The sequence below is a fragment of the Saimiri boliviensis genome, chromosome 1 (assembly GCF_048565385.1).
Source record: "Saimiri boliviensis isolate mSaiBol1 chromosome 1, mSaiBol1.pri, whole genome shotgun sequence".
Lineage (NCBI taxonomy): Eukaryota > Metazoa > Chordata > Mammalia > Primates > Cebidae > Saimiri > Saimiri boliviensis.
In genome coordinates, this window is record NC_133449.1 from 158,954,745 (window position 1) to 158,978,980 (window position 24,236).

The following is a 24,236-nucleotide window of genomic DNA, read 5'->3' on the forward strand; positions in this document are numbered from 1 at the left end:
GTTTTCCTTTCCTGGAAGACTGTTCTCAAGCTTTTCCTTATTATATTTTGGAAGAATAAAATGTCCTTTATTTTATAAAATAATGATAATCTACAAATAGTTTTTTTCAGTATCCTTGCTTATCAGCCCATATCAACTCTTCCATTAAAAAATATTACTCATTTGGCCAGGCACAGTGGCTCACACCTGTAATCCCAGCACTTTGGGAGGCCGAGGCAGGTGGATCACCTGAGGTCAGGAGTTTGAGACCAGCCTGGCCAACATGGTGAAACCCCATCTCTACTAAAAATACAAAAATTAGCCGGGCGTGGTAGTGCACGCCTATAGTCCCAGTCACTCAGGAGGCTGAGAATCGCTTGAACCCAGGCGGCAGAGGTTGCAGTGAGCCAGAATTGTGCATCTGCACCCCAGCCTGGGCAACAGAGCAAGACTCTGTCTCAAAAAAACAAAAAAATTACTCATTTATGAAATCTGGGAGCCACTGACACTGCTTTGTAATGTAGAAAGCCCTTTTGTATTAATTATTCCTCTTAGAGGTTTGAGACTTTCAGCCTCACCCAGCAACCTCTGGGGAGGACAGAGGAGCTAGAATGTCAAGTTGATCACCAATGGCCAATAGTTTAATCAATCATGCCTACATAATGAAGTCTCCATGAAAAACCCAAGAGGATTGGGTTTGGGGAGCTTCCGCATAGCTGAACTCGTGGAGGTTCCTGGATGGTGGTGCCCAGGGAGAGCATGGAAGCTCCCGCCCTTTCTCCCATACCTTGTTCTATGCATTTTGTCATCTGTATCCTTTGGACTCTCCTTTATAATAAACCAATAATTGTAAGTAAGTGCTTCCCCGAGTTCTGTGAACCACTCCAACACATTAATCAAACCCAAAGCGGAGGTCAAGGAAACCTCAACTTGAAGCCCATCTGTCAGAAGTTGTGGAGGCTCATACTTGTGACTGTGGGGAAGGAGGGAAGCAGTTTTGGGGACTGAGCCCTCCACCTGTGGGATCTGACCCTGTCTCCCGGTAGATAGTGTCAGAGGTGAATTAGAGGACACCTGGTTGATGTCCCGCAGAACTGATTACTCGCTTGGTGGTGGGGAGAATCCCTCCCCCACCACACACAGAAGTCTTCTTCTGTGTGGATGATTATTGTGGTGTGAGAGCAGAGGAGAAAGGGTTTGAGTTTTCTCTAAACAAAAATCATCTCTGAATTGGGAGTTGAGAGGTTTTTAGGGCACTTCAAGTGCATAGCTGGAGTGTGACAGCAGGCCTGGCCAAATCCTGAGAGAAGGAAGAGGTCACCTGGAAGGCCCCCACGGATGGCAGCAGGAGCCAGGCTGCAAGGATCTAAGGATAGGTCAAGCACCATCAAACTCCTCCAAGGGTTTCCCTGATAGGGATGAGAAATCCTGTTCTGGGGCCCCTCCCCCCAGGTAGAGGGGCTGCTGCCTAGAGCTGGTGAGGCAGCCTAAATGCACCGGGCATGGGGCAGGGTCTGGTGTAACTGAAGGTCCTGCCTTGCCTTTGGAAGAATCCCGCTGTAGCAGCCACCCTCGCTTTGACCTCCCACCCTCTACTTGTGCCTTACTGTTGTCTCATTTCTTCCAGAAGCGCCAAGAACCAGAACAGCCACCCAGACCGGAGTCCCAGGAATTAGGTCCCCTCAATGGGGACACAGGTGAGTAGCCAGAACCACAAAGGCCCCAACTGCCATCTATGATCAGCACAGATGATAGAGCTACTTAAATATCTCACGGGATCTTACATAGATTACACTAATAGGAGTATCATGTCTAAAATCAGGGAGGTAATAGTCCTGACCTGTGCTTCCCTATTCTACACTGTTGATAACACACCTAGAGTGCTATATATGTTCCTGGAAAGTAAATTTTTAGAGGGATCCAGAAAAAAATTGGAGGGAGTACAATGGAGCAAGATCAGACTAGTGAAGAATCTCGAAAATGTGTCCTATAAGGAACAGAACCGGGCGCAGGGGCTCACGCCTTAAATCCCAGCACTTTGGGAGGCCAAGACGGGCAGATCACCTGAGGTCGGGAGTTGGAAACCAGCCTGACCAACATGGAGAAACCCCGTCTCTACTAGAATTACACAATTAGATGGGCATGGTGGTGCATGCCTGTAATCCTAGCTACTCGGAAGGCTAAGGCAGGAGAATCACTTGAACTCGGGAGGTGGAGGTTTTGGTGAGCCAGGATTGTGCCATTGCACTCCAGCCTGGGCAACAAGATGGGCAGCAACTGTGAAACTGTCTCAAAAAAAAAAAAGGAACAGAGAGTGTTCATTTAGAAAGAAGATGTCGCCATAGGGAGGGGGGAGGGAAGCAAGGGTTAAAAAACTAACTGCTGGGGATAGAGCAGAACCACTGCTGGGAGACAGTGGGAGCTCTTTCACCATGGCTGCCGGCCAATCACAGAGAGGAACCAGGATGCCACCGTGTACATGGGGGACCTGGATGAGAAGGTTAGTGAACCGCTCGCTGCTGTGGGAACTGTTTCTCCAGGCTGGACCAGTAGTCAACACCCACATGCCAAAGGACAGAGTCACTGGTCAGCACCAAGGCTATGGTTTTGTGGGATTCTTGAGTGAAGAAGATGCTGACTATGCCATCAGGATCATGAACATGATCAAACTCTATGGGAAGCCAATACGGGAGAACAAGGCATCAGCTCACAACAAAAACTTGGATGTAGGGGCTGACATTTTCATTGGAAACCTGGACCCTGATATTGGTGAGAAGTTGCTTTATGATACTTTTAGCGCCTTTGGGGTCATCTTACAAACCCCTAAGATTATGCAGGACCCTGACACAGGCAACTCCAAAGGTTATGCCTTTATTAATTTTATTTCATCTGATGCTTCGGATGCAGCAATTGAAGCCATGAATGGGCAGTACCTCTATAACCGCCCTATCTCACCATATCTTATGCCTTCAAGGACTCCAAGGGTGAGCGCCATGGCTCGGCAGCCGAACGACTTCTGGCAGCTCAGAACCCATTCTCCCAGGCTGACTGTCCTCATCAGCTGTTTGTAGATGCACCTCCTCCACCCTCTGCCCCCAATCCTGTGGTATCATCATTGGGGTCTGGGCTTCCCCCACAAGGCATGCCTCCTCCTGGCTCCTTCCCACCCCCAGTGCCGCCTCCTGGAGCCCTCCCACCTGGGATATCCCCAGCCATGCCCCACCATCTATGCCTCCTGGGGCTGCAGGACATGGTTCCCCCATCGGCAGGAACCACAGGGGCAGGACATTCTGGTCATGGACACTCACATCCTCATCCATTCCCACCAGGTGGGATGCCCCATCCAGGGATGTCTCAGATGCAGCTGGCACACCATGGCCCTTATGGCTTAGGACATCCTCATGCTGGATACCCAGGCTCTGGGGTGGCAGCCACCGCCCCAACCACCACCTGGAATGCCTCATCCTGGGCCTCCTCCAATGGGCATGCCCCCACGAGGGCCTCCATTCGGAGCTCCCATAGGTCACCCAGGTCTTGTGCCTCCACACGGTATGCATGGACTCTCCTCCACTGATGCCCCACCATGGATATAATGGCCCTCCACAACCACCATCTGTGGCTACCAACAGGGGTCTCTCCCTCCACCCAGACCCACTGCCCAGCCACCAGATCCCCCTCGAGGCCCGCTTCAGGGCCCTGTAACTCAGTACATTCACATTTTCCTTCCTCTGTTACATCTTCCCAATATCTTTTCGATTCCCTGGACCAATCAGAGATGTCGTAGCTCCTTGGGGCTAAGGCACTAATCCCTTTCACCACCCCACCCCATTTCCCTTTTTAATGTAACTTTTTCCACAGGAAGTATTACTTTTTTATGTTGGTCCTGAGTATTTTGCAGATGGACAGAGAAAATAAAACCAAACTCCTGGTTTAAAAAGAAATAAATAACTGTTGAGTACTATGCTTTGTGCCTGGGTGACAGGATCATTTGTACCGCAAACTCAGCATCATGCAATATACCCAGATAACGAATCTGCATGCATATCCCTAAATCTAAACCAAAGTTGAAAAAGAAAAGAAAATATGTGTGTGTGTATACACACACACACACACACACACATATATATATACATATAAAATAAGTTAAAATCAATTTTAATTTCTAATGGATCATCTGGGAACCTTCTAACTTGAATATCTAAATTTTTTTTTCAAATGAGTAGAACTAAATTCAGTGAAATAACATTTATTTTGTTTTCTTTTCTTTGAAATTTCCATCATATGAAAATAAAAATTACTACATCCAGAAAAGACTATATGTTGCCATAAAACAACAACTCTCTCCATGTGTCTGAAGTGCCCTAATAGAGAAGAAAGATGAGCCTTGTTTAGTGTGACCCCAGGTCAGTATTAAGGCCTCAAGATAGTAGCAACATGCAGGCAGAATTCAGCTCAATCTCAAAGAATTTTTTATGTGGTTGTTGATTTAAAACCATCAGAGCTACCTGGTAATAGGAGGAGCTCCCTATATCCTCCTATTTAGTTATAGGTGTTTAGTTATAGCCTGGAGGGTGTATTGTAGGTGAAGTCCAAGTACTGCACAAGCAATTGAACCACAAAACCCAATCTGATTGCATATAAGAATTATCCAGGCCAGGTGTGGTGGCTCTTGCCTATAATTCCAGCACTTTGGGAAGCCAAGGTGGATGGAATGCTTGAGCCCAAGGGTTCAAGACCAGCCTGGGCAACATGATGAAACCCCGCCTCTACCAAAAACACACACGCAAAACCTTAGCTGGGCATGGTGGTGCGCCTGTAGTTCCAGCTACTTGGGAACCTTACTTAGGTGGGAGGATCACCTGAGCCTGGGAGGTTGAGGCTGCAGTGAGCTGTGATTGCACTACTGCACTCCAACTTGGGCAACAGAGCAAGACCCTGTCTCAAAAAAAAGAAAATTTACCTGGAAAACTTCAAAGATGCAGATTCTGGGGACCTACCTCAGACCAACTAAATTAAAATATCAGGAATTAGGGCTGAAGAAGCTGCATTTTTAGTAAATATATATACATTTACTAAAAACATATATATATATTTACACATATATGTGTGTCTGTATGTATATACAGACACAGAATTTCTCTCTTGTTGCCCAGGTTAGAGTGCAATGGCAGGATCCCAGCTCATTGCAACCTCTATCACCTGGGTCAAGCAATTCTCTTGCCTCAGCCTCCCAAGTAGCTGGGATTTCAGGTGCCTGCCACCACGCCCAGCTAAATTTTTTCGTATTTTTAGTAGAAATGGGGTTTCACCATGTTGGCCAAACTGGTCTCAAACTCCTGACCTCAAGTGATCCAACCACCTCGACCTCCCAAAGTGCTGGGATTATAGGTGTGAACTACCGTGCCAAGCAAAGATATATGTGTATTTCTAATAAGATTCTCTCCAGCTGGGGTCAATCTGGTACTAATCTTGTGGACCAAAATTTGAGCCAGATGAATTGTGAGAATCCAGGGCTCTCTGACCTTAACTGTTGCTATCACCTAACCTGTGTCTATCTGCTCATGGCCTCTGGGAGCTCAGGACTCAGGGGTACCAGCTCACTCCTCCTGTCCTGATGGAACTGACCAGCACTGGCGTTGCCCTCATCCTCACATTTCTTCCATATTCATTGTCAGATCTTGCTAATGGAATTTTCTAATAGTAATGCTAACAATAATAATGGCAACAACACTAGTATTAGGCTATAATGCTTGTCATGAGCACAGATAAACATTTAGAGAACATTTCATGAATAATAAGGAACATTTATTGAGCACTTCCAAAGTGCCTGGCACTGCATTTTCTTTTTTATTTTTTAAATAGAGATGGGATCGTGCCATGTTGCCCAGGCTGGTCTCAAACTCCTAGGCTCAAGCAATCCAGCCTGCTTGGCCTCCCAAAGTGCTAGGATTACAGGCGTGAGCCACTGCAACTGGCCTGTACCAAGTATTTTTTGTTTTTTTGAGACTGAGTCTCTCTCTGTGGCCCAGGCTGGAGTGCAATGGCACCATGTTGGCTCACTGCAACCTCTGCCTCCCAGGTTCAAGCGATTTTCTTGCCTCAACCTCCCCAGTAGTTGGGATTACTGGAGTGCACCACCATGCCTGGCTAATTTTTGTATCTTTAGTAGAGACAGGATGTCACCAGGCTGATCTCAAACCCCTAGCCTCAAGTGATTTGCCCACTCAGCCTCCCAAAGTGCTGGGATTACAGGCATGAGCCACCGTGCCTGGCCTGCCTTTCCTTTTATGCACAAGCAAGCAGAATAAGGTGGTAGTTAGGAGTGTTTCTCATGGAATCAGATTGGGTAGGTTCATATTCCCGCTCCCTTAATTTTGAACTGGGTTACCTTGAACAAGCTGCATGACTCCTCTGAGCCTCATCTGTAAGATGGGGGTAATAATAGTACTCACAACTATTGGTAGCACTGAGAAGCAGGTGAGTCATCCCTTTGAGACACTTGAAACAGTGCCGGGTATGTTGCAGGCATGGTAAGCTCTCAGTCCTCCTACCCTGCTTTTATTATTTTTATTGCCATTGTTTTCTGATTTAATCACCCCAGCCTCATGTGGTAAGTGCCATAATTATTGTGATTTCATATATTAGGTAACTGAGGCACAGAGAGGATGGCCATAGGCTTAGGTCATACCTAGCATTCGATAGACTCAGCATGGATTGGCAGGGCCTGTTTTGGAGGTTCCCTAAGCAAGGGCTGGATTTCCTGGTTGTTTCCTTCCTGCTCTCAAGTAGCGCCCTCTGCTACCAGCTTGGGAAAAGCTGAAGGTAAGGAGCTGCACATCCAGATGCTCATGGGTAAAGCCTTTATGGACATTTTTAGTAACGGGAGTTAAAGACCGTAGCCAACTGCAGAACCACATCCTGGCCAGCCAAAGAGGAGGCAGCTGCTTCTGGCTCCAGCCCCTGGTTGACAGGAAGGCATATGTTGCTAGTTCTTCTTTGGATTCTTCAAGAAAAATGGGAAATCTGAATTATTAAGTAAAAGCTTCCCCATCGATTAGTTAAGTATCGATAACTAATTTTTAACTTATTATTTCAGAGTCAGGGTGTTGCTGTGTTACCCAGACTGGACTGCAGTGGTGCAGTCACAGTTTACTGCAGCCTCTAACTCCTGTGCTCAAAACATTTTCCTGCTCCGGTCTCCCTAGTAGCTGGAATCACAGGTGCATGCCATCCTACTCAGTGTTTTTTTTTTTTTGTTGTTGTTGTTGTTGTTGTTTTTTTTTTTTTTTTTAGAGATAGGGTCTCACTATGTTGCCCAGTCTGGTCTCAAACTCCTGGTCTCAAGTGATCCTCCCACTTCAGCCTTTCAAAGTGCTGGGACTACAGGTGTGAGCCACCATGTCTGGTCAACAACTAACTTTTTTAAAAATAGGGCGATGTGCTGGCCATCACTGCTCCATCCATTCACTGCACCCTTCTATAGAAGTAAACTGCCTTGCTGGGTGGATTTATCTTTGAGTGCTATTTCTTCTGCGGCATCAAAATTTTACTTATAACAATCCTGGGGGCTCACCTGGGATTCATTGTTCTCCTCCGGCAGTCTCAGGCCCTCTCTCGTAAGAAGACGTGTCCTGCTGCTTCATTGCAACAGCCTCGTGGGTAAGGGACTGAGACCTACCCAATGTAACAAGCAAGCCCTACCTCTCAGCAGTGCAGGGGGGAAAAAGGCCTATGAATACTGCGGCAACTAAGCAACTCTGTGCACAGACCAAGAAAAAGATGCTGCAGGAGCCAGTAAAGTATTTCCTTAGTGGTTAGGACCAAGGTGCTACCCTGAAGTTTCTGTACACCAGCACCAGCTTGAAGATCACCCTCCCTCATGCTGCTAGCCACCAAGACTGCCATTCATGCAGCAGAAAACAGATGAATACATTACATCCGAGTCAAGGAAGCACCATCGCCATTAAAATCATGGGCTATTGTTCTGGGATCAGATCCTACCAAGTTAAAGTTAAGAAAAGCTTAGTCTATCTTTTCTTTCTTTTAACTACTCCCCATCTTGTTCTTAAATTGATTAGATCTGGCTCACCTCGTGTTGTTGCTTTAATTTCTGTCTAGTTATATCTTGTGGAGATTTGTATAACCAAGGATAGCTCGCTGCTTCCAGAAGAATATCTCTGTCCCTCTCAGACTTCCTCAAACTAGGAAAACACAATGAGTTTTTCTAAGGATACTAGTAATCCAAGAAATACTGTTTTTGTAATTGGTACAAATCAAGCTCTTGTCCCTCAAAAACAGAATATCTATGTTCTGCTTAGTCTAATGTCATATGGAACACTAAAGGTTTAAGATAGACTGTGTCCACAGGTCTTTGTCAGTCCTTGAAACTGTATCTCCACTTCACTTCACCAAAGGAATGACTCCTAGCTGTCAATATAACCAATACAATCCTATGCAGCTTACTATTGTTATTGCAACATCTGAAAAATCTTCCCCTTCATTAAGTCGTTTTTATGGTATAGGAGCTGACATTTCAGAAAAGGATCCTAAAGAAACTTTTTAAATGCACTTTATTGCTCCATCAACCTCTTTATCAATCACTCCCCCTAGACCAGGTGTCCCCAAACTTTTTACACAGGGGGCCAGTTCACTGTCCCTCAGACCGTTGGAGGGCCGCCACATACTGTGCTCCTCTCACTGACCACCAACGAAAGAGGTGCCCCTTCCTGAAGTGCGGCGGGGGGGCGGATAAATGGCCTCAGGGGGCCGCATGCAGCCTGCGGGCCATAGTTTGGGGACGCCTGCCCTAGACACAATGACAAAACCAAAGTCTCAGTGGTAGAAGTAGAGGACCTAAGGCAAACTATAGCCATTAAAACAGGATATTAGCATGCAAACGCATGGTTAGAATGGATTAAGTATTCCATTCGCCCCTTAAATAAATGCCACTGTTACACTTGTGTGCAGGGTAGACCAGAGGCCTATGTTGTCCCCTTTCCACTTGGATGGTCCCCAAATCAAGTGGACATGGAATGCATAGCAGCTCTTTCTCAGGATTCCAATGCCTGGAATAACGAGTCATGCCAAGTTCTTTCGCTGCTATTTCTGAGAGTCAACACCCACACAGCCTCCATCTCCCGAGGCGAAGTTCGCCTTGTGTCTCTCACGACAGGGGGAGAACTTAGCATTCCTTGGAAACTTAACAAGATGCAGTGAAGTCAGGCACTTCCAAGAGCTGGCTCATCACTCATCCCCGAGCGGATGTACGGTGGGATTGTGGAGGACCTTTAATGGACACTCTGACAAATCATTGGAGCGGCCCTTGTGCTCTGGTCCAATTGACTATCCCTTTTACCCTGGCATTTCATCAACCGGAGAAAAAGAAATTACAACATCGGCAAATAAGAGCGACTCCTTGTAAGTCTTTTGATTCTCATGTCTATTTAGATACAATTGGTGTTCCTTAAAGAGTACCAAATACATTTAAAGCCCGAAATCAGATAGCTGCAAGATTTAAGTCAATGTTGTTCTGGTAGGTAACAATTAATTTTTTAAAAAAATAGTAAATTAGATAAACTGCATTTATTACAACCCCCAGCGGTTTGTTAATTATGCTAAAGATGCTGTCAAAGGAAGAGCTGAACAATTAGGATCCACTAGCCAAATGGCCTAAGAAAATAAAGCCCTAAATATAATATTAGCGGAGAAAGATGGTGTTTGTGTTATAATTAAGACCCAGGTTGTATTTATTCCAAACAACACTGTTCCCAATGGGAGCATAACAAAAGCCCTCCAAGGACCTACTGCTTTATCAAATAAGCTGGCTAAAATGCTGCATCAATAAGCCCATTTCAAATCGGTTCAAATGCTGTTTCAGTCAATGGAAAGAAACCATAACCTTAGTTCTCACCTCTCTAGCAATTGTGATAATTATACTTCTCGTTAAATGTTGTGCCATACCATGCATCCGAGGACTTGGTGCAGAGGCTAGTAGACATAACTCTTACTAAATTATCCCCAACGCCTCCTCCACCCTATTCAGATAGATTACTTCTTTCAGAAGAACAACCAGAATCACTAAGCCAAGACATGTCAAGGAAATTTGAAGAGAGAGAAAAAAAAAGAAAACTGTAAAAATTCAAGATGGGGGATTGTTATAGTCAACCCCAAGTTTCTCTGCAAAGAATCAGTATGTCAGTATGTTCAGCTCTCTTATTCTTTAATTCTCTATTTTCAAGTTTAACTTCCTTATTGTAATCAGTAGTTCACATCTGTTCCTCCTCCCCTTAGCTCCATCCTCACTGGTCACCTGATCACTCCTGGCTGTCTGCTCTGACACACCCATAACCATCCTTCTTGCCAAAACACCCACCCTGCTACTCCAGCTTGGACCCCTGCTCTTTTTAAAATAGCCAATCAGGATTAGTCTAGCTTGTGCAATCTAACCCTAGCCAATAGGGGTGGCATAGTAGTAGGGACAATCCCTATCAGGCATAAGTACCCCTTCCCCTCCTTGTCCAAGCATGCCGCCATCATTGCTCCATCCATGCACCACACCCTTCTATAGAAGTAAACTGCCTTGCTGGGGGGGATTTAAAATAATAATAATAATAAATTTAAAAATTTAAAATGGGGTAGAACATGGAGATCAGGGGACAAAATGAGACGTTGGCTTATTCCTTGAAAGAGGATCTGCAAATCCAGAGAGACACAACAGTCTGTCTCTGGAGACTGGTCCCACCTGAAATCATTCTTGAGGCAGAGACCAGGGTTCTCATTCCTTAGCCCCACTTCCCACACTGTCTCTGTCAGCCCTGACTGCACTTCCGCTCTGTGAGATTTTTTTTTTTTTTTTTTTTTTTTTTTTTTTTTGCTTTTTCGTCTCTAGCTATAACTGTCCAGCTCTGTGTATCAGAGGAGGCTGAGCAGCACCAGAAGGATATAACCAGAATTCTCCAGCAACATGAAGAGGAAAAGAAGAAATGGGCACAGCAGGTAAGTCCAGGTGCACCCACCCAATCTCTTTCTCCTGCTCAGCTAACTTTGGTGAATCCCAGAGTGAGGGCCTACATTAGGTTTTTGTTGCTGTTGTAAGAGTCCCTTATTCATCTTGTCAAGAAGGGAGGCCTTTATCTGTTAAACACATATTTTTATCAGGCTATTGTGTGCTGGGAACATTGGTTAAAGCAAGTAGAGCTGGCAGCTGCTCTCACGCAGCTAAGAGTCTATTTGGGAAGAGTAAAAGCCATTGATGCTGCTGGATGAATTGCCTTTCTGGACCCCACTCATGGTTGGGTGGGGCCGTGAAACTCACTCTGGCTGATGCATTATAGAAAGAAGAACCAGTGTCACTTCTAGGCTAAGCATTTAGTTGCCAGCTGAAGACCCTTAAGGTCTTTCTGTCTAGCTAAGTGACAGCACCGTTTGAATGGCTGCTCTATCAGAATGATCCCTGGATGATTATCCCTGGATAATCATGGATAATCCCTGGGCAGCAGAGCTCCCTGCCGTATAAAATGGGGAGGTAGTGAGTGCAAAATAAACCTTTTGTCTTAAGCCACTGAGACTTTGCCACTGTTTGTTATGGTAGCATAATTTAGCCTATCCTGACTGGGACAGAAAGTCAGATGCTAAACACAACTACACAGAACTACATACTGCAGCCGTTAAGTGCTATGAAAAGTTTACAGCGCCTTGAAAGGACATAACAGAACCCTTAGCCAAGGCTGTGGGATCAGAGGAGGCCTCTCCAAAGGGATGACATTGAAGCTTTAAAATTACCCAGAAATGAAAATTGAGGGATACTACAGATTTCCAGCCTATATCAGTCAAATGTCAAGGCCACGAAACATGAGGAAAGACTGGGGAACAGTTGTAGATTGAAGGACACTAAGTGATGGGACGGCTGAATGTAACCCACAGTCTGGGATTTCCTTTTTCTCATTCTAACTTGGTCACTCACGCTTCCTCTCTCTCTGCCTCCATTTCTTCCTTTACGAGAGGGAGTGGGTGGAGCAGCAGGAAAGATCTGGTGGTATACAAAAGTTTCCTCTAAATTATCTTTAGTTTAAATTATAAATATGAAACATGTTCAGGGTAAATATTGAAAATTCTGAAATTTCAAGTCACTTTTTAAAAATGGCTCTGGGTTGGTCATGGTGGCTCATGCCTATAATCCCATCACTTTGGGAGGTCGAGGCGGGTGGATCACCTGAGGTTAGGAGTTTGAGACCAGCCTGGGCAACATGGCAAGACCCCCATCTCTACAAAAAATACAAAAATTAGCTAGGTGTGGTGACACATGCCTGCAATCCCAGCTACTTGGGAGGCTAAGGCAGGAGAATCGCTTGAACCTGGGAGACAGAGGTTGCCATGAGCTGAGATCACGCCACTGCACTCCAGCCTGGGCGGCAGAGCAAGACTCAAAAAAAAAAAAAAAAAAAAAAGGCTCTGTAGTTATAAACTAATTGCTCTATTAAATTGCATGGTTATTTGTTACAAAAAGATTTTCTGCTAGATTTTATTCACTCAGTGGACTTGATGGGAGAGATTACTGGGTGCATGGAGGGTATAGCCTGGGCACTGCTAGGGGTACAGGGAGAAATCAGGGCCAGACCCTGCCCTCAGGGGTTCCCTGGGTGGAAGGCTGCAGCCAGTGCCCCCACACACATTACAATGGTCTTTGCTTAGACACATTTTTAGAAAGACACCTTTTATGAAAGGTAGGTTAACTGCATGCATCTGCCGGTCTTTACTTTGTTTTGGTAGATTGCCACGGTAATATCATTTGGCCTTGACCATTACCTGTGGAATCCTTAACCTTCAGACTTGTAAGGGCCCCAGGAATCGTCAAGTTGAGTCCCTTCATTATACAGGGGAGGGAGCTCCTTACGCAGGAATGCAGTGGTGTGCTGGGGTTAGAACCCCTTTAAGTCATGTCTTGCCTCATCAGCTGTACCTTACAGGTGGTAAACGGACTGGAAAACATCTCAAGTGTGGGACAGTGAGAACGGCTGGGAGGGTTCAGCCCGAAGAAGAGAAATGTTGGAAACACAGCCACTAGGCTCAGATCTCTGAGGGGCTGCTGCCTGGGTTTAGGGAGCAGCCTGGCTCTGTGTGACCCCAGAGGGCAGATCTGGAACCTGATGGTAGAAGTTAGAGGTCACTTGCAACAGTAAGCCTTATGCAAGCAGAGAAACGCCATAGAAGGTTTCCTGCCTTGAGTAAGCATCAGGATTAGAATACTCCTAAATCCTTTTCCATGCAGATAATTCTATGGGAACCCCCTAAAGAAGGCAAAGCCTGCCATGCCTGCTGTATCTTGGAAGTCCTGTGCCTTCCAAGATTGGAGGGATTGGGTATAGCATTCCAGTCCCTCAGAGGAAGAGTTAGGACTCTGGTCACCAAATTACACACAGGCCCAGGTGAGTGGATAAGAGATGCTGTGCCAAACCTGCTGAACCTGCTCAACCTCAGTCCTGCCCGGGACTCTCTGCCCTCAGGTGGAGAAGGAAAGGGAGCTAGAGCTTCGAGAGAGACTGGACGAGCAGCAGAGTGTCCTGGAAGGAAAGCATGAAGAGGCCCTGCAAGGTAACGTAGAGATGTTCCACTGGCCGGGGTGTGGGAGGCACTTCCTTCTGGCCCCACCTGCCGAGTTCACCTGAGCACTCCCACTGGTCCCTTCCTCTCTCTCTGGTCCATAAGCAATTAACTTAAATCTACAGGTCCTTGCCCCTAGAGGGGTGATGGACTTTTCCTTTGGGGCAGAGCTTTAAGAGGCTGGCATCAAGCTTTCTTTTTCCTTGAGAGGTATTTTTTTTCTTTCCATTTTAAAAGCAATGCATATTCATTAGAGGAAATTTGGAAAATCCAAACAAATAGAAGAATTTTTAAATACACATATTCCATCCCAAATGACGATGGTAGCTCTTATTTATTGTTAGATGAATTATTTTTTAAAAATAACTTGCTTTCCTCTTATATCACCAAATATGATCGTCATAGAAAATTTGGAAACTGTAGATTAGACAAAAAGGTCTTACAGCACAGTGGTTAAGATCTCATTCTTGGTTGGGTATGGTAGCTCACACCTGTATTCCCAGCCCTTTGGGAGGCCAAGGTGGGTGGACTGCTTAAGCTGAGGAGTTCAAGACCAACCTGGGCAATATAACAAGATGCTGTCACTATTAAAAATAAATAAATATATGTTAGATAGATAATAGATAGATGGATGGATGGATGGATAGATAAATAGATCTCATTCTCTAGAGCTCCAGCCCCTGGGTCTAAACTTTAGTCGCACTGCTTACCAGCTCTGTAACCTTGAAGAACTTACTTTACCTCCCTAATAGGATCTTTGTAAGAATTAAACAATTCAATGATAGATAGACAGAGACAGAATTTAGAACAGTGCAAGTTACTTAGCAATAATTCTTAGCACTAATTTTATTATTGAAAAAATTTAAATCATAATTCCACCCAGAGTTAGCTACTGTTCCCCCTTTGATATAGATTCCTTCCATTTCTTTTTCTATAGATATGCATAGAATATATATCTGTACACACACACTTTGGAGAGGAGAGGTAAATTACTTTTTTCACTTTAAGTTGCATTAGCATCCAGTCATTAAACTCTTCTATAACATGAGCTTTAGTAACTACATAGCATTCCAATGTGTCCCTTTGTTAGGCATTTACATAATTTCAAGATTTTTGTCATTGTTTACAACAGCAATGATACTTACATAATGAACCCCATTTTGTAGAATCTCTGTCACATTCATGATTTCAGCTTTAGAATAACATCTTAGTAAAACAGGTGTGGCAAAGTTTATGTATATATATTTTTTATTTCGGTAAACTAGGCATAAGATTTACCTTTAGAGACATTTAGTACATTCACAGTGCCATCACTCCAAAAGGAAACTCCACACCCACCAAGCAGTCACTTTTTTTTTTTTTTTTTTTTTTTTTTTTTGAGACAGGGTCTTGCTCTGTTGCCCAGGTTGGTGTGTAGTGGCATGATCTTCACTCACTGCAACCTCCACCTCTTGGGCTCAAGCAACCCTCCCACCTCAGCCTTCTGAGTAGCTACAGGCACTTGCCAACATTCTTGGCTAATTTTTATATTTTTTTGTAGAGATAGGGTTTTGCCATGTTTCTCAGGAGGGTCTCAAATTCCTGGGCTCAAGTGATTTGCCCACCTCAGCCTCCCAAAGTGACTTAGCCTCTCAAAGTACTGGGATTACAGATGTGAGCCACTGGGCCTGACCCCTTTTCCTGATTTCTTCAGCTTAGATTATTGATTTGAGAACTTTCTCCTTTTCTAATATAAACATTTAAAGTTATAAATTTTCTCCTAAACTCCGCTTTACCTGCATCCCACAAATTGATGTTTTTACTTTCATTTTGTTGAGTTCAAAGTATTTTCAGTCTTACTTTCCTTGAGACTTCCTCTCTGGTATTGAATATATAGAAGTGTATTTTCAAGTGTTGGGAGGTTTTCTGGTTCTCTTTCTGTTATTTGATTTCCAGTTTGATTGCATTACAATATAGCTACTATGACTTTCTTTTGATTACTGTTTCTTTTTCCACCCTTTTATTTTTAACCTACCTACAACATATATTTAAAGTGGGTTTCTTGTAAATAGTACATAGTTGGTGGATGGTATTTTTTATATTTAGACTTTAATTTTAGATTCAGGGCACACATGCAGGTTTGTTACATGGGCATAATACCTGATGCTGAGGTTTGGGGCATGAACGATGCCATCAGGTGAGCATGCTATTGCACATGGTGGGTGGTTTTTTAAAATTTAACTTTAATTTTAGATTCAGGGGTACACATCCAGGTTTGTTACATGGGTATAGTACATGATGCTGAGTTTTGGATATAAATGATGCCATCAGGTGGGTTTTTTAAAATTCTTTCTGACACACTGTTTTATTTGGTATGTTTAAGCCATTTGATTTAATGTTGTTATTGATAATGTTCGGTTGAGTTCTACTATATTAGGATGTGCTTTCTGTTTGTTCTCACTGATCTCTGTTTTCCGTTTCTGCTTTCTTTTGGAGTATTTGAACATTTTTTAGTATTCCATTTTAACTTATTTATTATCTTTCTTACTGTATCGCTGTATTTTTTTAAATGGTTACTCTAAGAATTACAATTACTTAACAATCTACTTAGAATTGCTTTTTTTTTTTTTTTTGAGATGGAATCTCACTCTGTCACCCAGGCTGGAGTGCAATGGTGTGAGCTCGGCTCATTGCAAACTCTGCCTTCTGGATTCAAGCAATTCTCCTGCCTCAGCCTCCCGAGTAGCTGTGATTACAGGCACCTGCCAGCAGGCCTAATTTTTTTATTTTTCATAAAGACCAGGTTTTGCCATGTTGGCCAGTCTGGTCTCAAGCTCCAGACCTCAAGTGATCTGCCCACCTTGGCCTCCCAAAGTACTGGGATTACAGGTGTGAGCCACCACGCCTGGCCTAGAATTGCTATTTTACCACATCAAATGGACTGTAGAAAGCTTGCCATCATGTAGGCCCATCTGTTCTCCCCCGTTTTTGTTATATTTATCTCATACATTACATCTACATACATCTAATTCCCCATCAGACAAGGTCATCATTTTTGCATTGAATCATCAATCATATTTTAAAGAACTTAAGAGAAGAAGAATAGTCTATTATATTTACCTAGGTTTTTACCCGTTCTTTTACTCTTCCTACGTTCTTGAAGTTTCAAGTTTCCCTCTGGTTTCATTTGAAAAATCTTCTTTAGCAATTCTTTTAGGGCAGGTTTGCTGATGATGAATTGTAAGTTTCCTTCATCGGAGAAAGTCTTGATTTAGTCTTCCTTCCTGAAGAATATTTTCACTGGATATGGGAATCTGGGCTTATTGTTTTGGTTTTGTATTTTCCAGCAGTTTTTAAATTTTATTCTTCTAGTCTCTAAGATTTCTGATGAGAAACACACAGTTATTCAAGCTGTCATTCCCTATAGGTAGTATACCATTTTTATCTGGTTCCATTACACACCTTTTTTTTTTTTTTTTTTTTTTTTTGTCATTAGCTTTTGGAAATGACGTGTCTGGGTGTGGATTTCTTTGAGCTTACTTTGAAGGTCAGTGATCTTCTTTAATCTGTAGGTTTATGTTTTGGCAAGTTTGTGGAGTATTCAATCATTCTTTCTTCAAAATTATTATTTTTTTGTACTGTACCCTTTTCCCTCTTATTCTTTTACTGTGATGATAGAAATGTTAGATATTTGAGCATTATCTTACAAATCTCTGAAGCTCTGCTTATTTTTTTCTAATCTTTTTTTCCTCTCTGTTGTCCAGATTAGATAATTTTTATTAATCTATCTTGAACTTCACTGGCTCTTTCTTATGTCATCCTATTCTGCCACCTAGTGAGTTTTTGTTTCACTTATTGTACTTTTTCGTTCTAAAATTTTCTTTTGGTTGTTCTTAATAACTCTATTTGCTAAGACTTTCTATTTTTCTATTATTCCTAAGAGTGTATTCACTCTTACTTTCTTTTTATCTCATTCCATTTTTTTTTTCCTTCTTGCCGTCAGTGGCAGTACACCCACACTTCTTGGAGTCTTTTTATACTGGTTACCATAGAAATGCTGCTAATAATTCCTACATCTATAGCATCTCAGTGTAGGCATATGTTGACTATCTTTTCTCGGGGCAGGGGGTGGGTCCTGCTTCTTTTTATGCTGAGTAATTTTGTATTGTTTCCTGACAAATTTGGAGTTGTATCCTGGACATTTTAAATACTGAAATACACAAGATTCTGGGTTTGTTTAAATCTGTTGGGTCAGTGGTACTTCAAATTCTGGTCTTCCTGCTCAGTCTGCTGCTACCATTTACTTTTCAGTCTGCAAATAACTGCAGAATTCATTCTGTCCACGTTTCATAGCTATATTTAGTGGGAAAAACTGGGTGGAGTGTGCTTCCTTCATCTTATCTGAAACCAGAACCTGTCTTGATAGGCAAATTAACAAATTAGGCCAATAATTTAAAAAAATTAAGGCTGTAATTTTTATAAGACTATTATTATCAATTTTTTTACTACTCTACCACAGTTATATTGCTGAACATTTTTTTCTTTTTTCTTTTTCTTTTCAGAGACAGAGACTGTCACCCAGATTGGAATGCAGTGGCATGATCTCGGCTCACTGCAACTTCCACCTCCTGGGCTCAGGCCATTCTCCTGTCTCAGCCTCCCGAGTAGCTGAGACTACAGGCTTGCACCACCACACCTGGCTAATTTTTGTATTTTTAGGAGAGACGGAGTTTTGCCATGTTGGCCAGGCTGGTCTCGAACTCCTGACCTCAGATGATCCTCCCACCTCAGCCTCCCAAAGTGCTGGGATAACAGGCATGAGCCACCATGCCCAGCCTTAAACATTATTTCCTGCATCACTGCCATATACCTGGCCCTTTGGCTGTATTAAACTTTCCTGTCCCTTCATTTCTTTTTCTCATTCTGACCATTGATTGTCAGTTCCCTATTGTCCTTTTTTAGCTGAGACAAGGTTGTAATTTTCCAAAAGGAACTTTATAAAGGAGGTGGGATGATACATACAACTGTATTGATTTGGGGAATGATGATAATTTCATCTCTGTACAGCACTGCCCTGACTGCAAAGCCCTTGCACATTCTTCTCATGTGATTCTCAGATGACCCCTTTGAGACAATCAGACTCGGTTTATTGATCCCATTTCACAGTTGAGGCAACAGGACTTTTAGATATTTGATGTGATCTTCTCAAGGTCTCTTAGTTTTGGAGAAGCAGAACCAGGAGCAGATGGATTTCCTAGCCACGTATCTAATGTAGTTACCACAGTTTTGTGCTTTGGTTTGACAACTCAGGATTTAATGATTTTGTGATTTGGCTAATCCAGTTTACAAAGCATTGTCCTATGCATTTTCCATGGCCTGAGGTGGCCTTAGGTGAACACGCTTGCTGAAAGATCTTTGGATCCTAGCCTTAGTGAGGCGAGGAACCTGATCTGATAGGGTTCCTCCCCACGTATACTTTATTTCAATTTCCGTGCGCTTTTATTAAATACCTAGTACGTTTCTGGCACAGCCCCCAAGCAAGCCTAGGAGATAGAAGGATGAATAAGACCATGCCCAGACTCCTGGCCTCTGTGGACCCCAGGTGATCATCTGGACCTTTATGGCCATCAAGGGGCCTGCCAGAAGGCTTTGGGAAGAAATGTCTGAGTTTATGGAGTTCTCTTTTCTCTACAGTCCTCCGGGCCTCATATGAACAGGAGAAAGAAGCACTCACCCACTCTTTCCAGGAGGCCAGTGCTGCCCAACAGGTGAGCAGGGCTGGGTCATGTCAGTCTCTGGTGAGGGTCAGGGAGGACCAGTGGGAAGGCAGCATGGAGTCCCAAGGCAGCCAAAACTGACCACCTGCACCTAGAAGTGAGGGGCTGAGGTGATTGTCTTTTGTGTATCCAGGCCCCTGGATGTGGTAACCAGGCTATTAGCTCAACAGGACTGGGTTTGAGATGGAGATGGGTCTGTTTTTCCAAGGACTATTGGGAAGATCTTGGAGAGGCATGGGCCAGGTGTCACAGTGCGATTAGCTTCATGGGTGGATGTACAGGGACCTGTGGAAGCATGAAGGGAAGCATCTGACTCAATGTGGCTATGCAGGAGAGATTTCCTAGAGAGGGTGAGATCTAAGCTGGAATCCGAAGGATGGGTTGGAATTCTTTGGTAAAGAAGGGTAGAAAGGCTGCCTCAGGCAGAAAAAAAGCAATGTGTTCAAAGACATAGAGGAAAAAGGAAAAATACGGAATATCTGAAGAACTGAAAGATGTCCAGGATGCCAGGGATATGGGTTTGAGTGGGAGAGGGGACTAAGGCTAAGGAGGTGAACGAGGGCCAGAGTGCGAGCCAGTGAGCCATCTTAAGGGGTTGTGCTCTATTCTAATGGTAGTGGTCAGGTGCAGGTGGAGGAAGTATATGGCAGGGAAATATTTTGGAGCTAAGAATGTAGCTTGCAGCTGGGGGAGTGTCGTGATGTCTGGCTGCAGGATAGGATATTTAGAAGGAGCAGTGAGAGGTGAGCTTGGAAAAATTCACTGAGCTTTTGGATAGGTTTTGAATGCCACACTAACAATGACCTTTTATACCAGGACATTGTCCCCTACAGTATGGGGAGCCATTAAAGGCATTATAGCAAGAGATGGAGCTGGTATGCTTCTCTCTCTCTCCCTCTCCCTATCACCTCCCCTCTTTCTTTTCTTTCTCTTTTATTTTCCCTTCCCTTCCCTTCTTTTTCTTTTCTTTTCCTTTTCTTCCTTCCTTCCTTCTTTCCCTTCTTCCTTCCTTCCTTTCTGTCTTTCTTTCTTTCTCTTTCTGGCATGCAATTCTGCACTGTAAGGGCTTGTAGATTTCAAGGAGTGGTCAAAGAATGTTGCTCTTGCATTGCTGTGTAGAGTAAATCAAAGACGGATTGAAGAATCCAAAACTGTTCTCCATCTGGGATGTGGTGAAGTTCACCTACAGCCTTTATGAGGCAGGCTTTGATTGTCTCTGTCCCACTCCTTGCTCCAGGAGACCATAGCCAGACTAACCTCACAGCTGGAGGCTTTCCAGGCTAAGATGAAGAGAGTGGAGGAGTCCATTCTGAGTCAAAACTATAAGAAGCATATTCAGGTAGGTAGCAGCACCCTGGGGGTCTTTCCTCCTCGAATCTCCAGGGAGGTCAGGGCCAGACAACAGGAAAGAGCAGCTCCTCTTCAAAGACAAGCCTCCGACCTGACACTCTCACCTACACAAGGGCCTGGAAATACAAGGGTTCCTGTTTCTCTGATGGGAGAATTAAGACTCAGAGAGCAGCATCCGGAGTAGCAAAGTACTCACGTTCTGGATTCAGAGAGCACTAGGTGCATATAGCAGACCTACCAGTTAGTGCAAGTGACTCAACCTGTCTGAACCACAGTCTCCTCATCTGTGAAGGGGCTAGACCATGTGTCAAAAGGTGTTATTCGGATAAAGGGAGATAAAGCATATTAAGCACTTAACATGGGCTAAGAGAGGAAGGTGGGTGACTTGTGGAAGTCCAACAGTGAGTTGCTGGAAGAATGGGGAGGAGGGATGTAGCCTACTGGCCTAATGGGGTCACTCTGTCCCTGACTAGGATTATGGGAGCCCCAACCAGTTCTGGGAGCAGGAGCTGGAGAGCTTACACTTTGTCATCGAGATGAAGAATGAGCGTATTCATGAGCTGGACAAGCGGCTGATCCTCATGGAAACAGTGGTCTGTGGCTGGGAGTGGCTGGGGGATGCAGCCTCAGGTCCTGCGTTCTGGGCATTTCCTTTGTAAAGCATTCAGAGGGGAGATGGTTTGCAGAGGCCCCAGCCTGGTCCACTCCAGCTTTGACTTGCCACCTACGCTGACCACTGAGCATGGTCTGTGGCCAGGCTGGGTCAGGCAGTGGCTCCTTATCATCAGAGTCCTGTGCCATTCGTGGCTACTGATGTTGCTGTAGCTTTGGTGATACAGGGCAGTAGCACTGAGGTCACAGGATGATAGAAGCCTCAGAAACCCTAGGGTTGAATCTAAGCGGAGATTATGTTGCTCTGGAAGACGTCTCGCTGGCCCCCTGTGTGCCATACCACTTATAATTTAAAAAGTAAAACTAAGGAGTTAACCAAAAGCTGCTGACTTTTAATTTTGCCACAGGGAAATGTAGAAAAAAAAAATCTTACAGGCACTATCATCCCATCCCATATCACCAACAGTTCTTTTCTCAGGAAGGAAAGAGGGTGAGAGTGAGATGGGATGCCAGGGTGGGTGCCCAGTGAGCCCTGGGGGCTTGGGCCACATGTTCACATGACATGACCCGGGGCTTTATTTTAATCAGATCGTCTCAAACATTCCCTGTAGGTTTTGTTCAACCATTTTTGTGGAAACACATAACAATCTCAATTTTATTTATATAGATCATATCCTTCTGACTTTTGGCGAACAGAAAGTATTCTTTCTTCCATGAACTCTTGGTGATATGAGATGGTCAGGACTGTAATTTTTTTTTAGCATTCTCCTGTGGCAAAAAGTCAGCAGCCCTTTGTTGACTTTTTAGTTTTATTTTTTGCTGAGTTACCTTACGGCTCCATGAAATGTAACATCCAGTTTAGAATGAATCAGTGCTTTCAGTGACCACAGATAAGAGGGACATGATAGCACAGATCACACTGCGAGTTTGGCAGCTTTCTAAGCTCACTGTGATTTGTTACAGAAAGAGAAAAATCTGATATTGGAGGAAAAAATCACAACCCTGCAACAGGAGAATGAGGACCTCCATGTCCGAAGCCGCAACCAGGTGGTCCTGTCAAGGTAGCTGTCTTCCTGCCTCCTTTCCTCCTGTCCCCACCGTTTTTGCCAAAATTTCCAGTTGGGAGAGTCTTAGAGGGGCCTGAGGAATGACAAACAGCTATTTAAAGATCGTGGCTCCTCCTTTCCCTGACAGTCGGGAAACCCAAGGGGGCAGCTCTGCCCGGAAACCAAAGTCCCAATGCCTTGATGATGAGTATCTGTTTGTCTCTGTCCTGGCTGAGCGAACTCCGTGGGAAAGCCCAACATGGGGAAGAGGAAACAGGAAGTTCATCGTGCACCAGGCCTAAGTGGAATGACTCAGTTCTTAGAGCTCAGTAAATAACAGCTAGTATCGTGTGTCAGACATAATTTATTAAATACTGTATCTATTTTCTCATCTAATCCTCATAATTAAGAGCCGGGTCCTATTCTTCTTCTTCTTCCCATTTTACAAATGAGAAGACAAAATTTAAGGAGAATGGATAACTTGTTCAGGATTGTACAGCTGAGTAGTGGAGCAGAGATCTGGAGCAGCTCAGCACTGCCTGCCTGTCTGTGAGGCCCCCACTCCTTGGTCAATCAACTGAATTGCCCCTTGTATCCAGGCAAACAAGGAGGGTAGTGGGGGCCCTGCAGCAGGCTGCCGGTCCACCTAAGGGAGGTTTCCTGGAGGAATGGGTTGGTCTCTGTGGCAGCTACTCACCCTGGGCTCTGTCTGCATCCACAGGCAGCTCTCGGAAGACCTGCTTCTCACGCGTGAGGCCCTGGAGAAGGAGGCACAGCTGCGACAACAGCTCCAGAAGGAGAAGGAGGAGCTGCTGTACCGGGTCCTCGGGGCCAGTGCGTCGCCTGCCTTCCCCCTGGGCCCTGTCACTCCCACTGAGGTCTCCTTCCTCGCCACATAGGGTGCAGGGCCTGGGCCCGCCACGACACCTGAAGTCACAGCTTCTTCCAAGGTTTTTCCGGAGAAGATGGCAGGAGCCTCTCAGTTCTTTTCCAGGAAGGAACAAGGGAGAGAGCGAGCTGGGGAGCCGGGGTGTGTGCCCGGTCAGCCCCGGGGGCCTTGGGTTACACAGAATCACCCGCCAGGCTTTGGAGGCGCCGAGAAGCATCTTCCCCTGAGTTGGCCCAGGGAATAAGCAAGAAAAGACCTTTCCTCCCTCCCTCGGCCTCTGTCCCAATCCGAGAAGCTCCGAGGCTTTCCCAGGGGCAGCCTGCGTCACGATGGCCACTTGACAAAAAGGAGACAGCCCCTGGTCTCAGCTTGGCAGCTCTGCTGTCAACTCGCCGACTTGTCAACTTCCTCTAGGTGTTCTAACTCAACACTGGCCTGCTCACAGCCTCACTGTGCTCCTGCACTAACAGGGTGTGGGGACTGGTCAAAGGACTCTTAGTCCCTGCACTGTCCCATTCTAGGATTGTCTGAAGGCCAGAGTAGGGATTGAGGGGAGTGTGGACAAACCCTGCAAATCAGAGTGGGAAAGGTGAGTGGCAGGGAAGCGGTCTCTGAAGGCCCTTGAGGGTGACAGGGCCAGGCAGCCTCCCAAGCTGAGGCATCGTTCCTGGGCCAGAGTCAGGTCCACCCAGGGCAGTAGCCAGAGCTCCTCCTCCTTCACCAGGCAAGGCGCATCCCCTCAGCCCTCCTAGCCCTTCAGTCGTGGTGCCATCTGGGCCCAGGGGCCAGCTTGGTGGTTGGAGTCCATTCATCTGTCAGAGCTGGAACCTCATCCCTGAACACATGGGAAACTGAGGCACAGAGCAGCTCCCAGAGTCAAAGCTAGATCTCATCTGTCATCCTTTGCTCTGTTTCTCTCCTCAGGCTCTGGGAAGATCAGGTCTGTGATGTAATCTTCCTGACTTAATCTTCCTCTCCCTGGCCCTCACCCGCTTAATTTCTTTT

General features: G+C 44.9%; 1 protein-coding gene across 5 annotated transcripts in view; it reads left to right on the forward strand.

The window, feature by feature from the left end:
- The window catches only part of CCDC69 (coiled-coil domain containing 69), a 43,431-nt gene extending 19,837 nt beyond the window's left edge, over window positions 1-23,594 (forward strand). The window contains exons 3-11 of one of the 5 annotated variants that reach the window (XM_074379006.1): window positions 1,607-1,676; window positions 8,947-9,396; window positions 10,868-10,974; window positions 13,482-13,569; window positions 19,252-19,325; window positions 20,572-20,673; window positions 21,158-21,277; window positions 22,260-22,357; window positions 23,064-23,241. In XM_074379006.1, the coding sequence (XP_074235107.1) occupies window positions 9,270-9,396; window positions 10,868-10,974; window positions 13,482-13,569; window positions 19,252-19,325; window positions 20,572-20,673; window positions 21,158-21,277; window positions 22,260-22,357; window positions 23,064-23,241 (894 nt within the window). In that variant the 5' untranslated portion in view covers window positions 1,607-1,676; window positions 8,947-9,269. Of the gene's footprint in view, window positions 1-1,606; window positions 2,749-7,579; window positions 9,397-10,867; window positions 10,975-13,481; window positions 13,570-19,251; window positions 19,326-20,571; window positions 20,674-21,157; window positions 21,278-22,259; window positions 22,358-23,063 lie in introns of those variants that run through there. The other 4 variants (XM_074379008.1, XM_003934041.4, XM_074379002.1 and 1 more) reach the window with 4 other exon arrangements.
- The last annotated feature ends 642 nt before the right edge of the window (window positions 23,595-24,236 follow it).